Source organism: Lissotriton vulgaris, chromosome 1_1, assembly GCF_964263255.1.
Source record: "Lissotriton vulgaris chromosome 1_1, aLisVul1.2, whole genome shotgun sequence".
NCBI classification, from domain to species: Eukaryota; Metazoa; Chordata; class Amphibia; order Caudata; family Salamandridae; genus Lissotriton; species Lissotriton vulgaris.
The window spans coordinates 876277759-876291679 of NC_141685.1; the positions used below are offsets into that span (position 1 = coordinate 876277759).

Below are 13921 nucleotides of genomic sequence, written 5' to 3' on the forward strand. Positions count from 1 at the left end.
CGCACCAGGAACGCAGAGCCATGCCAGAGAGACACTGGTGCCATAAAACTAGGGCCCTCGAAAGGAAATACCTTAACCCTAGATATCGGTCCGCAGAATGGGGAGGATGGGTGGGGCGGTAAAGAATCTAACACCAACTACTGTTCCTTACAGATATATTGTCACTGAAGGTAAGTAACTTGTGCATCTGAAAGAAACAGGTTAGTGTTAGATTCCTTACCTTTGAATAGATACCCCAGCAATACCAACCCCAGTGGTGTGTCTGCGGACCAAGATCCCACAAAGTCTTGGAGAACGGAACGGCCGAAAATACCATCTCTCCGGACTTGGCTGTCCAGGGAGTAGAGTCTAGAAAACGTGTGCAGCGAGGCCCACGTAGCTCCCTGACAGATGTCCTGCAAGGCGACTCCCCGACCCAGGGAAGTAGTAGCCGCCGTGGCCTGAGTTGAATGGGCCCTCAGCCCAACAGGGGGCTCCTTTTTAGCCAAGGAGTAACAGACCTTAATGCACAACACGACCCACCCAGAGGTGGTCCGTTTGTGCACCGCCCGTCCCTTCTTCGCGCCCACGTAACCAACAAAGAGCTGGTCGTCCACCTGGAACTGGCGTGTGCGATTAAAGGTAGAAGGAGAGCGCACGTTTTGGGGGTCCAGACGATGGAGCCTCTCTTCCTCCTTGGAAGGATAGGGAAAGAAGGTGGGCAAGGTGATGAACTGCCCAATGTGAAAGGCTGTAACCACCTTGGGCAGGAAGGACTGGAGCTCACTCACTCTCCTGGCAGAGGTGATGGCTACCAGGAATGCAGTCTTAAGAGTAAGAAGACGAATAGGGCAATTGTGAAGTGGCTCGAAGTGAGCGCACATCAGAAATGTAAGAACGAGGTTCAAGTCCCACTGAGGCATCATGAAAGGAACAGGAGGGAACGTGTGTGTGATGCCCTTCAAGAATCTATTAACAATAGGGGACTTGAAAAGAGAAGGCTGATCAGGAAGCCTAAAGAAGGCAGAAATGGCAGAAAGGTAGCCTTTAAGAGTGCCCAGAGCAGAGCCCTGCTGGGCAAGAGAAAGAAGGGAGAGGAGAACCTCTGAAAGGGGGGGCAGAGAGGATCCACAGCCTTTGCTGTGCACCATGCCACAAATGTGTTCCACCTGCAGGCGTATACCGATTTTGTGGAGGGATGTCTGGCTGCCAGAATCACATCACATACTTCAGGAGGCAAGTCAAATGGCCTCAACTGCCGCCGCTCAATCTCCACGCATGGAGGTGGAGGTTGGACAGGTTCGGGTGGAGGACCGTCCACTGCTGCAGCAACAGAAGGTCCTCCTGAAGAGGCAGACGATCGGAGGATCGACTGACATGCTGAGTAGCTTGTGATACCAGTATCTTCGTGCCCAGTCCGGAGCCACAAGGATGACTTGGGCCCAGTCACGCCTGATCTTCAGCACTCTGGGCAGACGTGGTATAGGCGGCAAGACATACAACAGAACGCAGCTCCACTTGCAACGAAAAGCGTCTCCAAGCGAGTGCCGCCTTGGAAATGCCAAAGTGCAGAACTGATGACATTGCGCGTTCTCTTCGGTGGTGAATAGATCTAACCAAGGCTCGCCCCACTGCCGAAAGAGACCTTGCGCCACGACCGAGTTCAGACGCCACTCTTGATCCATCATGCACTGGTGGCAGAGTTTGTCCGCCCTGGCGTTCAGGGAACCTGCCAGGTGTTGAACCACCAGGGCGATGCCCTGGTGTTCCAGCCACTGCCAGAGGTGCAGAGCCTCCTAACATAGGGTCCACGACCCCACCCCGCCCTGTTTGTTGCAGTACCACATGGCGGTGGTGTTGTCCGTGAACACCTGCACTACACTTTCCCGGACAGAGGGAAGGAATGCTTTCAGTGCAAGCCAGATCACCCGCAGCTCCAGTAGCTTGATGTGGAGCCGGGACTCCGCCGGAGATCAGAGGCACTCTGATCTCCCGGTCTCCCATGTGGCCCCCCATCACAGGAGGTACGCATCCGTCACCACTATGTGCTCCGGTTGGGGAAGGGAGAGAGATCTGCCGCTGACCCAATCGCGGTTCATGAGCCACCACTGCAAATGTTTCGCAGTGCCCTCCGAGATACGGACGTGGTCAGACAGGTTGCCCTGATGCTGTGCCCACTGAAACTTCAGGTCCCACTGCAGAGCCCGTATCCACCACGGGGCGTGATGCACCAGAAGGATGCAGGAGGCCATCAGCCCCAGGAGCTGCAGCGTTAACCTGACAGACTCGGGATAAAGGCTGAAAGGCCAGAATCAGAGCCTGAATATCCCGAACCCGTTGTTCAGGAGGATAAACCCGAAACTGTGCAGAGTCCAGAACCGCTCCGATGAAGAGGAGCTTCTGAGAGGGACACAGGTGTGACTTCGGCATGTTGATGGAGAACCCCAGCGAGTGCAGGAGGTCAGCCATAGTCTGGAGGTGGGAGACTACTGTTTGGGCCGAGCCCGCCTTCAACAACCAATCGTCGAGATAGGGGAAGACTGAAACCCCTAATCTGTGCAGATGAGACTGAAACCCCTAATCTGTGCAGATGAGCTGCGACTATCGCCATAACTTTCATTAACACCCGTGGGGCGCTGGTAAGGCTGAAGGGGAGCACGGTAAACTGAAAGTGCTCATGGCCTACCACGAACCGCAGGTATCACCGGTGGGCCAGCAGAACGGGGATGTGGAAATACTCGTACTGCAAGTCCAAAGCTACCATTCAGTCTTCTGGGTCCAGGGCAGCTAGGACCTGAGCCAAAGTCAGCATCTTGGTTCTCCTTCCGGAGGACGCTGTTGATGCTCCTTAGATACAAGATAGGGCGTAGGCCCCCTTTGCCCTTCTTGGGTTCCAGAAAGTAGAGGGAATAGCAACCAGGTCCTACTTCTGGCCCAGAAACGCAGTCGACGGCCCTCTTGGCTAAGAGGGCTGTAAGGATTAGTTACTTACCTGTAATCCTAATTCTCTTCCAGGGGTATCCTCATCAAAGTCATAAGCACATGAAAATTCCCACCCATGTGCAGGACCCCAGAAAACATATCATATGTAGAGAATTCAGGGGTCATTTACAAACCACTCAGCCTTCGGCCTTGTGGTATCTGAACTCACCAGAGCCCCTCAACGTTATAACTTTAGTTAAGAGTCAGTTTGAATTAATAAATGAGGAGTCTTTCTGGCTTGTTATTAACTTTGGCACGGTTTGAAGAATTTGTGCAAAACTTGGCACGGAAATAGGACAACTGACTAGGTCAAGATTTGTGCTGAAAGGGACAGGGAAAATCAGTAGTGGCCGTGGGGGGGTGGGTGGATATATATATATATATATACACACACACACACATATATATATATATATATATATACATACACACATACATATATACATATATATACACACATATACACACACACACACATACATATATACATATATATATATATATATATATATATATGTGTGTATATATATATATACACACATATATATATATATATATATATATATATACATACATATACACACACACATACATATATACATATACACACACATATATAAACATACACAATGCAGTCCTCTCTGGAAGAGCTGAACAATGCTGCAATAGAAAACCTTTGCACATAAACATTCCAATAAAAAGCAGGTAGAAAGAAAACCTTTGTAAACTGCTTTATTATACAGTAGGAAAGGTAATCCTGCAAGGAAAATGAAAGCATTGTCAGCACATAGGCTGCATTGTAGAAAAAACAGAGTAGAAAGCTGACAAGCTAACTCCTAGACAGTAACAGAAAACTGGCACCGTGCCTTTAAGGCAGCCATGACCCCTAGCTCCCATCATGCCTCAGGGGTGACAGTTAGGTCAGTTCTTTGCAGATAACCGCAGACCATTTTTTAACAAACATATATATTTCACATGACTACAAGCCCAGGGAGGCGAGTGGGTTGCTTAGGACTTTGACGAGGATGCCCTTGGAAGAGAACTAGGATTACAGGCAAGTAACTAATCCTTCTCTTCCAGGGGATCCTCGTCAATAGTCATAAGCACATGAATAGAATAGCAAGCCATCCCCTCATCCTGCGGGCAAGTAGACAGAGAAATATTCAGACATCAGAAAACACCGCCATTAAGCGAACACAGACTCCGAAACTCTCAACACTTGAACATATTCCGCAAGGAAGCCTGGCCCACTTGGGTATCTGCTCTGGAGTCTGAATCCAGACAATAATGCCTGGTAAATGTGTGAACCGATTTCCAAGTTGCCTCTTTGCAAATCTCGGCCATCGGTACATTATGCTAAAAAGCTACTGTTGCCGCTTTGCCCCTAGTTGAGTGAGCCTTCGGGGTAGCAAGCAAAGGTTTGTTTGCCAACTGGTAAGATAACTTTATACAAGAGACTATCCATCTTTCAATGGTCCGTTTAAAAGCACCAAAACCTGCTCTGACCGAATCATAGTTTACAAACAAATGGTCAGATTTTCTCACAGATTTCATGGCTTCCAAGTAAAACGAGAGCCCTCTTAAGGTCCAACAATGCAGATTTCTCTCCGCTGGAGACGTAGGGTTTGGAAAGAAAGGGCAAAGAAATGGTCTGATTTACATGGAACTAAGATACAACCTTAGGTAGAAAGGGTGGGTTTGCATAACCACTCTTATGGTGGAAAACTGCATAGGGCTCTTTAGATGACTAAGCCTGAATTTCGCAAGTGATTGCCACCAGGAACACCACTTTCCATGACAGATGTTCCAGAGATGCTTTATGAATGGGCTCAAAGGGAGGGCCCATCAGCTTTGACAATACCAAATTCAACTCCCAAGGTGGAGAGGGAGGTCTCACAGGAGGGTAAACCTTCTGCAGCCCCTGTAGGAAATCCTTAACCACCTGAAGATGAAAAAAGGTTGGTTGGTCAGGGGACTTCCGATAAGCCGTAATGGCTGCCAAATTCACCTTTATAGAAGAGTATTTTAAACCAAACTTGGCCAAATAGAGTTAGTATGGTAGGATGACCTCTGGACCAGTAACCGGACTCCAACCCTTCTGAACACACCACAAATAAAACCTCTTCCACTTCATAGAGTATGAGGTTCTTGTGGAAGGTCTCTACGACTCCCGTAGAATGTCCATGCAGTCTGCAGGAAGGTTTAGGTGTCCATACTGCAGGACTTCAGGAGCCATTCGGTCAGGCTGAGTGAGGGAGGCTGGGATTGAAAATCTCCCCCCCCCCCACACCCCCCCACCCCCATCTCCCCCACCCCTCCGAAGTAATAGCGGTGTCGCTTCTTCGACTTCCTGTGCCTCGACGTACCTGAGGACTTTGAACCAGATGAGTGGTGATGACTGTGGCCCCGCGATCGGTCCCTCGACTTCCTCCTGGACCAGGACCTCGAGCGGCGCGGGGCAGACTGCCGGATCTCAAGTCGCTTACGGGACCGCTCCCGCCTAGCTTTAGACGTCAAGGCCCAGCAGTCGGGGCACTACTTGTCATGGTCTGCCCAGGGGCAATAAAGGCACAGACAGTGGGGGTCGGTAACCGATATCAGTCGGTTACAGTCGTCACAGGGCTTTAACTCGGGCATCCCTATCAGCACCGGAGTTGATAAATGACTCAAGAAGATCCAAAATAGATCGAAAAAAAGTTAGTCAAAAAATGGCTAAAGAGTACTGCTCTTCCCGGATCTGCGCATGCTGGAGCGGAAAAAAGAAGAACTGACGTCAGCACATGAGGGCGGTGTCTAAGTACTCCAACGACGTCATCACGGCGACCTCAACGCCGATGATGGACGTGGAGCCGCAGACTACACCTACAGACGCGCAGGGGTACTGCTACACAAAACTTGCCGGATCCAGTCTGATGCCTGGGGATATTCTGAGGTAAGAAATCTAACACTAACCTGTTTCTTTCAGATACCACACTTAGCAAGCACCGTCCCAAGTCATGCAGCATTCTCCCCTAATCGGTCGTGGAAGCAGTTACTGCTATTTACATTAGCTTGCATTGAGGGTGAAGTGTTACTGAGAGTCACAAGCCATGGCAGTTTCAGTTTTGTATCCGAGCAAAACCAGCACTGGACCCTGGTGGCTCAGTCAGTACAAGTGTGGAGTGCACCCATTGCTCCTCACATGCAGACCAGGGCACAATGAAACTGCAGCAAAGAATGGAACCTCACACGTCCGCAGTACTCACAAGTGAAGCAAAGCGGCAGAATGGTGGTTTGACAGTTCATGACATCTGACCCTTCAAATAGGTTACCAAAAAAAACTGCTATGTAAAGAAACTCATGATCACCTCAATTATGCGACAAAACATGTGAATCTACTGAAGATCCAATGCTAGAGCACCATCAAACCGAAGCAGATATATACTAAGGAAAGTAAGATAACGGCTATGATCTATATTAGAAGTCCGGCATCATATTGAAAGGAAAGAATCAAAGAGGCATACACAAACCTTGCAGCAACTACAACAAAATCAGTTTAAAGTTAAAAGCCCACAGACAAAACGGTAGGATAGATACATATTTTATTTAAAACAAAGATCTAGACAAAAAACAAGTTAACAAAAAGCAAATCTGGCACCACTGTTGCAAAGTCCGACACAGCCCAAACAAAGAAGTCTTCATTACAGAGACAAGCAGACTATGAACTGTATGGTGGCAAAGGTTCCTAGTACAGCTTAGTGTCCATACCTGGGAGAGAAAAGAAAACAATTAGGATATCACAAATTATTCCCATGATCATAGTCTTACAGAATGCTGGTCAACTACTTATGCCTGAATCATACACCGGGACTGAGGGGTACCCTACATCAAAGATTTGCCCGCGGGAACTATAACAGCAGTTTCAATGGCCCGAATGCACCAAACCAGCTTACAGGAGCCAACTGAACATAGAAGGAAATCACTTCATACAATGAAAATTGCTCATGCCACAGATACCAAGACATCTTAGGCAAGCAAGGGTTAAACAGCTGTGCCTTGTCAACTCCAGAAAGAATTCGCCATGCTTTAAAGGATGAATTTTGTTGTGCAAGCACTACGAGGAGGTTGGAAATGCCCGGTGTCCTGGACGTATCCAGTCTATAACTAGGCCCAATGTCTCATATTTTAGTTACACATACCCCAATGCCAAACTGCCCCAACCCGGGGATCACATGCAATATTCAAACTTCACAACTGTTGTGGCCTGTCATCGAAGGCTCCATCTCCTGAGCCACTACAGAACAAAAAGCAGGAAAAAACACTGCAGAAGTGGGCACATCTTCCAGGTGCTGACGTTGGGAGAATTGAAGCAGTGGCGTCACAAACAGCATTGCGGCAAAGGGAATCCTTCAAAGCAAACATTGTGTGGTGCACAAATACCAGCCCACCCATCTCTAGCCCTGTGCGTTCCCCGTCGCCCCACTCTGATAAGCAACCCACACACTGGATCTTACTTTTGGAATTCCCACTCTCTGTTGTCCAGTGGACACACCTGTCGGGTCTTCAACCAGCGCGAGATGCAGTGGAAATGAAAAGCATGCTGGAAAAGAAAAAACATATTACTCAGCTGCTTTTTAACCCGGTACTTCTCCAGGAAAGGAGAGGGGTTAAGAATGACTAAGATAAGTAAACCAGAGGTATTAAAGGAGGTTGAGGAGAGAGAAGGTTTTGGAACGTGGCATAACGATCCAATGCTTAAGCCACGGTGAATGAAAACATGAATGATGGGAACGATCTCATCTTTGTCTTGAGGGCAAAACTGCAGCAGAGGAAAAGGAACTAAAGCGTAAATGGCTTTCAAACTAGTATACCAGGGGTGCCTGCAGTGGTACCAGAACCAGAAGTTCACGAATCACTGCTAGCTCTTTCATGAACTGTTCCTGTTGTGACTACAGACTTAAAGATAGAATCCTAGCGTAATAGAACTGCATTGCATATATGATAGTTATCGCAGTCACAAATGTATGGTATCCATATTGCATTTGTTAATGATAACATGATGTACTGATTCATGGAATCAATGCATGATTCATGTGTTGTTGACAGATGCATCATTGATAATTGCCTTTAGGTTATGAAAATCAATCAAATACGTGGTTTAAAAAACAAGAAAAGCATTGCATTAAGAATGTGACAGAAGCTGAAATGTTGCACCCCAAGAACACATGATCTGAGCAGCAGCAGAATATGATCACAGGGATCTCTACTAAGCAAATGGGAGAATGGGCTGAGCTACCAAAAAGGCACTAACCTTCCTAAGGGGAAACACCACCCATCCTAAGTGAATCGCACACAGGTCCAGACACAAACCATGACAATCTTAACCATGAACGAGCAGAACAACCCCACTCCTAACAAAAGACTAAATGATCCAAAAAAAGAAAGAGTTCCAACCCAACCTCTCTAAGAACGTAGCAAACAAATTTCAAGCACAGGCTGCCTAATTGTTTACCTGAAACACTCATATCGGACTTCCATTGTTCCACAGTATAGGAATCCACCAGTTCCTCATAGATACCTTAAGAGAACTGATGGACAACTCCATGCACGACCCCATCCTGACAAAGACACCCACAGTCAACCACCAAATATATACCCTGAACTCCGAATATACCCAACTTAAGCACCTAGTGGTCAGATAAATATGCACGCAAAAGCTGCATAACAGTAATCAAGACACACAGAAGACAGATTCCTTTACAGCAGAGAAGACCGATCTCTAGCACCAGGAGGTCCATAGATGACACAATGCAGTCCAGCAGTCAGAACACCAGATAGATCTAGCCGATGAGGCTAACCCTTGGTTATTACCATTACCATTTTAGCGAGGAGCTAAAAATCACAACCATGATAGACACTCACACACCCATGCTAGAACACACTACCCTGGCCATCCCTACAGCTAGCCAATGGTAGCCACTGGCCAAGGAGATCACTCAGCCATCTGAGGAAGACATTGGAGCTCTTGTAAAATCCGACCAAGGTACTGCTTCGATCCTCTCTTTACAAACCAACGATATATTGGTTGCAACAAACACCATCACACATAAAACACACTTCATGGCAAAGAATGTACATACATCCTGAGAACCTGATCTTGATACCGCTTATCGCCCTACCAGGAAAACAAGCCCAGGAATTCAGAGAGGACACTGAAGTTTATATCATACAATTGGAGATAGGTGGCTAAACAGGTCACAAACACGTGTACAAATAGGGGTGCCCCTGAATACATTTCCTAAATCAGGGTAAAATTATTGTGTGAATAACTGTTTAGGAAATGAATACAAAGTGGACCTTATACTAATACACAATGTGCGACAAGAAAAGATTAGTTATCAAAAAAATATATATTTTTTTTATACATAAGAGTACTTAAATATTTTCTCTTTAGTTAAAGAAAAAAGGAATAATGAAACATCAGTAACAAATTCTCATACATATATTTTTTTTTCCTTTTGCCTATGCATGTAATACAGGTTAAATGTAGGATTTTTGTTAATGAATATATATACACATATTTATCCTATTCATACATGGCCTAACGATGCATCATATTTTGGTAAGGCATATCAAACAGGTTATATTGTTAAACATACATAAATTAAAAAAAGGAGATCAAAATAAGAAACTCCATACATATATAGAAATAAACAACCAAACAAAGTGGTTATGGCTAACATAATTTGTGATACAAATTATGTTTGTCATGACCACTTTGCTTCATTATTCCTTTCTTTTTTCTTTAACTAAAAAGAGAAAATATTTAAATACTTATGTATAAAAAATAAATATATTTTTGATAACTAATCTTTTCTGGTCACACATTGTGTTTTAGTATAGGTCCACTTTTTATTCATTTCCTAAATGGTTATTCAGACATAATAAACATGTCAAAGACATCAAAAACTATCCTGTTTCATTAGATTGATGTTATTTCCTGACCAAAACGTGGTTAAATCAGTCATCCGCACCTACGGCCAGAGTTAGGATCAATGGCTATGTCTCTGAGGCTTTCAATATAGGAAGAGGGACCAGACAGGGTTGCCCACTATCCCCCCTACTATTTGCCCTCACCCTAGAGCCCCTGGCCTGCATTATTAGGCAGAAGAGTCATCTGGCACTTCAGTTCCCAAGCAGACCCCTGCATATATATCCCTCTATGCGGATGATATGCTACTGTATGTTCGAGACTCCGCAAGCAACCTAGACCCTCTCTTACGTACATGCATTAAATTTGGGGGGTTTTTGGGACTACAGATAAATTGGGAAAAATCCTCGATAATCCCACTCACTGACACTACTCTACCGCATGCAATAGAATACCCATTGGAATGGCAAACAGACCCCATACGCTACTTAGGAATATGGTTTCACAGAGACCCAGAAATAGTCATTAGGACAAATTACGGCAGAGTAATAGACACCCTGGAGGACAAAATTAAGCGGTGGATTCAGCTCCCATTGTCCCTGGCCGACCGAATGGCGATAGTGAAAATGGCAATTCTTCACCAACTCCTTTACCTCTTCAATAATATCTCCATTCAACCGCCGAGAGAAGTTTTCAAGTGCATAACCGCAATGGTTTTGAAGCGGATTTGGGCGGGTAGGCAAGCATGTATCACTCTAGCTACCTTAACACTGCTGCACTCCAAAGGGGGATGGGGAGTACCGGATTTCTTATTATATTACTTATGTGCTCAGGCACAATATGCCACTTTTTGGTACCATAAAATTCCATATCCGACTCATGTAGCTATTGAGGAGGGCGACGCTAACCCTATCCCACTGGACGCTATCACGCACGATAGGCTACCACTTCACAGCAGGGACATTAATACCATTGATGCTACGAACACAGCATGGAAAAGGTTGGGTCGACTAGCACACAAACTGCCACTCTACGCTCCCGCTCTTCCACTCCACCATCATCCCGAACGGTCAGTGACGGCTGAGCCGGTGGGTATAGGCCTACTAAAAAGTGGGACTAGTCTCAATGGGAGACTTACATAAGGATGGGATTTTCCTCACGGAACCTGATTTAGCCTACATACAAAACCCATTGCTGTTGTTTCAATTCACATTTCACAGACTAAAAGTGGCGATCAGACACCTTCACCCTGCCTTTCCCCAAGAACCGCCTACCCTGAATACATTGCAGCTGGTCCTAACATCCCCTAACACAAACAAGTTAGTGTCTCGGCCCTATGCATCAGCTCAGACAGATAGGATATAGTGCCACAAGAGCTCAGGAGCGTTGGAACCTGGTGCTGGAGGACCCCCTCACAGAACAGGACTGGGAGATTGCTTGCACGCTGACTAAACTCCTTACACCTAATGGTAATTTGCGGATAATTAATTTTAAGTACCTACACCAGGCATATTACACCCCGGTTTCCTCACATAGGTATGGTTTACGGGAAGACGCACGATGCCAAAGATGTAACTATCACCACGCTGACTTTATCCATTTGGCATGGCACTGTGCGAGGATACAGACCTACTGGTTGGAAGTCGTAACCATATTGTCTGAAATGGTGGGGGTCACTCTCGAATGTACCGTTCGCTGTGGTCTCCTGGGGTTACTGGGAAAAGTGGAACCCATAACACGCAAGTTCTGTACGGTGGCCATACCGTTAGCTAAGCGCAGAATCTCAATGTGCTGGGGGAGTAAAAATGTACCTACAGTCAAGCAGTGGCTGAGGGATAGATCTTACTACCAGGACACATTACGTACATATGAACTGTTACCACCTAGGTCCAGACCAAAGGATTATTGGATGTATCTGACTGCTTACCTGAATGCACATGATAATTGAACGTCATTTACTATCGGCACTGTGAAGTGCCACATGCAAAGACTACAGTGTCCACGATATAACGGCACCATAAATCAATTTATGCTGTATTGTTGAATGGGTGGGGAGTGCGGTAGTGTAATGATCCAGTTTGGTTTATGTGTGTTCTGCATTGACAAGAGGAAAACCCCAAGACCAAAGGTTACTGTTGACGCGGCTGGCCCGTAGTGGTTGTAGGCGACTTGCTGTGTAATTATGCATTATCTCTACAGTCCCCTTAAGTGCCACTTATGTAACTGATTATAATGCCGACTGCCTACTTAAGGTTGTAGGCACCAAGCTGTGTTGTCTAACAAGCATTTTCAATAAAAGTTTTGGAATAAAAAATTTTTTTTTTTTTTAAAAATCAGTCATCCGCCCCAAAGGATGGATATCCTAGCATCTACGAATTTCATCATCAAATGTCTACGTCGTCTGCAAGACAGGAAGGACGGTGGGAGTGCAGTCATTCATTGCAACTCCTTGCACATCAATCCATTCCCAGTAGAGAAGCTGTCCTCCTGTGACTACGTGGGAATAAAAATCACATCAAGCAGATCCATAAAAAAATATCATATTTACCACTCACGAGGAGAAAACCTTCTCATTTTCGGACATACGGTGGAAACAATATCGGTATATTCCATACAAAACCAGAAGCCCATTTTCTATGGGATGTCAACCTTAACTGGAACGGTGAAGCCATACAAGTCTCCACTATAAAAAACATCTTTACTGGTCATAACCGGGTTCAAGCGTGCACCGGTTTGACTCACGCCAAAGGTGCTATGCTGGATCTAATCAGATGAGACAGTGGCCCTTAGCATTGATTCTATCAACCCAATTGGCAGGTCAGACCATCACCAAATAATATTGCACATCACCAAATGCACACAGAAAGCTAAAGGTCAAGGGATTAAACACTAGGTGAGAGATATCAGAAACATGCAGAGGGATGACTTAACCTCCCTGTTTGATGAGCTTTAAGGTCCTGATGAATTGCCCTAGTGGCATGAAACATGTCGACCAAATCACAATTGAGGGTTGAATGAGGCCATATCATCCCTAATTGTTGCGCCTCAATACCCCTCATTTTCACTCTTTTTAATAAGGCAGTGAGCCATGCTATTAAAGGTTTCCTAAATGGACTCTGCTGACTTTTAATATTTCACTCACGCTCACTATTACACATTAATTTTTCTTTTCTTTTTGGCCCCTCACATGCATGCACTCATTGGCTTACGGAATAAAAGAACTCCGCAAAAGTGTAGCACCCAGTGCTACCCGACAGGCATTGCACCGCCAGCCTGCCGCGGGAACAGGAAGCCAATGATGACACGATACGATCATCGGGTGGGATGGCAACAGTCGTCCAACCTTTGCATTGTGTGAGGCATCCTTAAAATTCCGACAAGGGACCACCATATGCCCTTCTCACTCGCCCACAAAGAGATAGGATTGCTTTAGCTATTTAAGCCCACCTCCCTTGGGGAACTTAGTACACCTTTTGTTGAACCTCATGTTACAGGACATGTACACTGGACCCCGGTAAAAATTGTCCGCTTCCTTGTTCCCTCCTTTTGTTACAATTAACCTCCCTGTTCCAGAGGAACCGTCGGCAACCATGTGAACTGCAGAACATTCAATTACTCACAGAAGACTACACCATCAAAAACCATGTCAAATAATAAGGTGGTAGCCCCACTCGGCCTCAAAAGACTTCAACAAATAACCCCACCCATGGTTAAACCTAAACAAAAAGGAGGAGACTCAGACTTGCAAAGAGATTATGGAGCCAGGAATCATCTACATGGCAACTTAACACCGGGAGCTAAGTAACCCCTACAAGAACACTGCATGGAATGCCAAAGCATCTTTCTTCAAATTCCAACTAAATGGAGCCAAAAATAGGTCATGTAACCTCAGAGAAATTGTTAAGCAACAAACAGAAACCAAGAATCACAGAGTGAGCACGATCACCTTCATAAAAAACTGATATCTCGCCAACTTCGAGGTGAAAATAAAGATTGAAAAAGTAATCTCTTTGTAATCAACAATAGACACACATCACACTGATTGGAAAA

The 13921-nt window shown here is 45.6% G+C and overlaps 1 protein-coding gene across 1 annotated transcript in view; it reads right to left on the reverse strand.

Moving 5' to 3' along the window:
* Positions 1–6525: 6525 nt before the first annotated feature.
* RBX1 (ring-box 1) overlaps positions 6526–13921 on the reverse strand; it is a 33911-nt gene continuing 26515 nt past the window's right edge. The window contains exons 4-5 of the mRNA XM_086958351.1: positions 7455–7540; positions 6526–6708 (exon numbers count right to left, since the gene is read on the reverse strand). Of these exons, the coding sequence (XP_086814477.1) occupies positions 6696–6708; positions 7455–7540 (99 nt within the window). The 3' untranslated portion in view covers positions 6526–6695. The remainder of the gene's footprint in view (positions 6709–7454; positions 7541–13921) is intronic.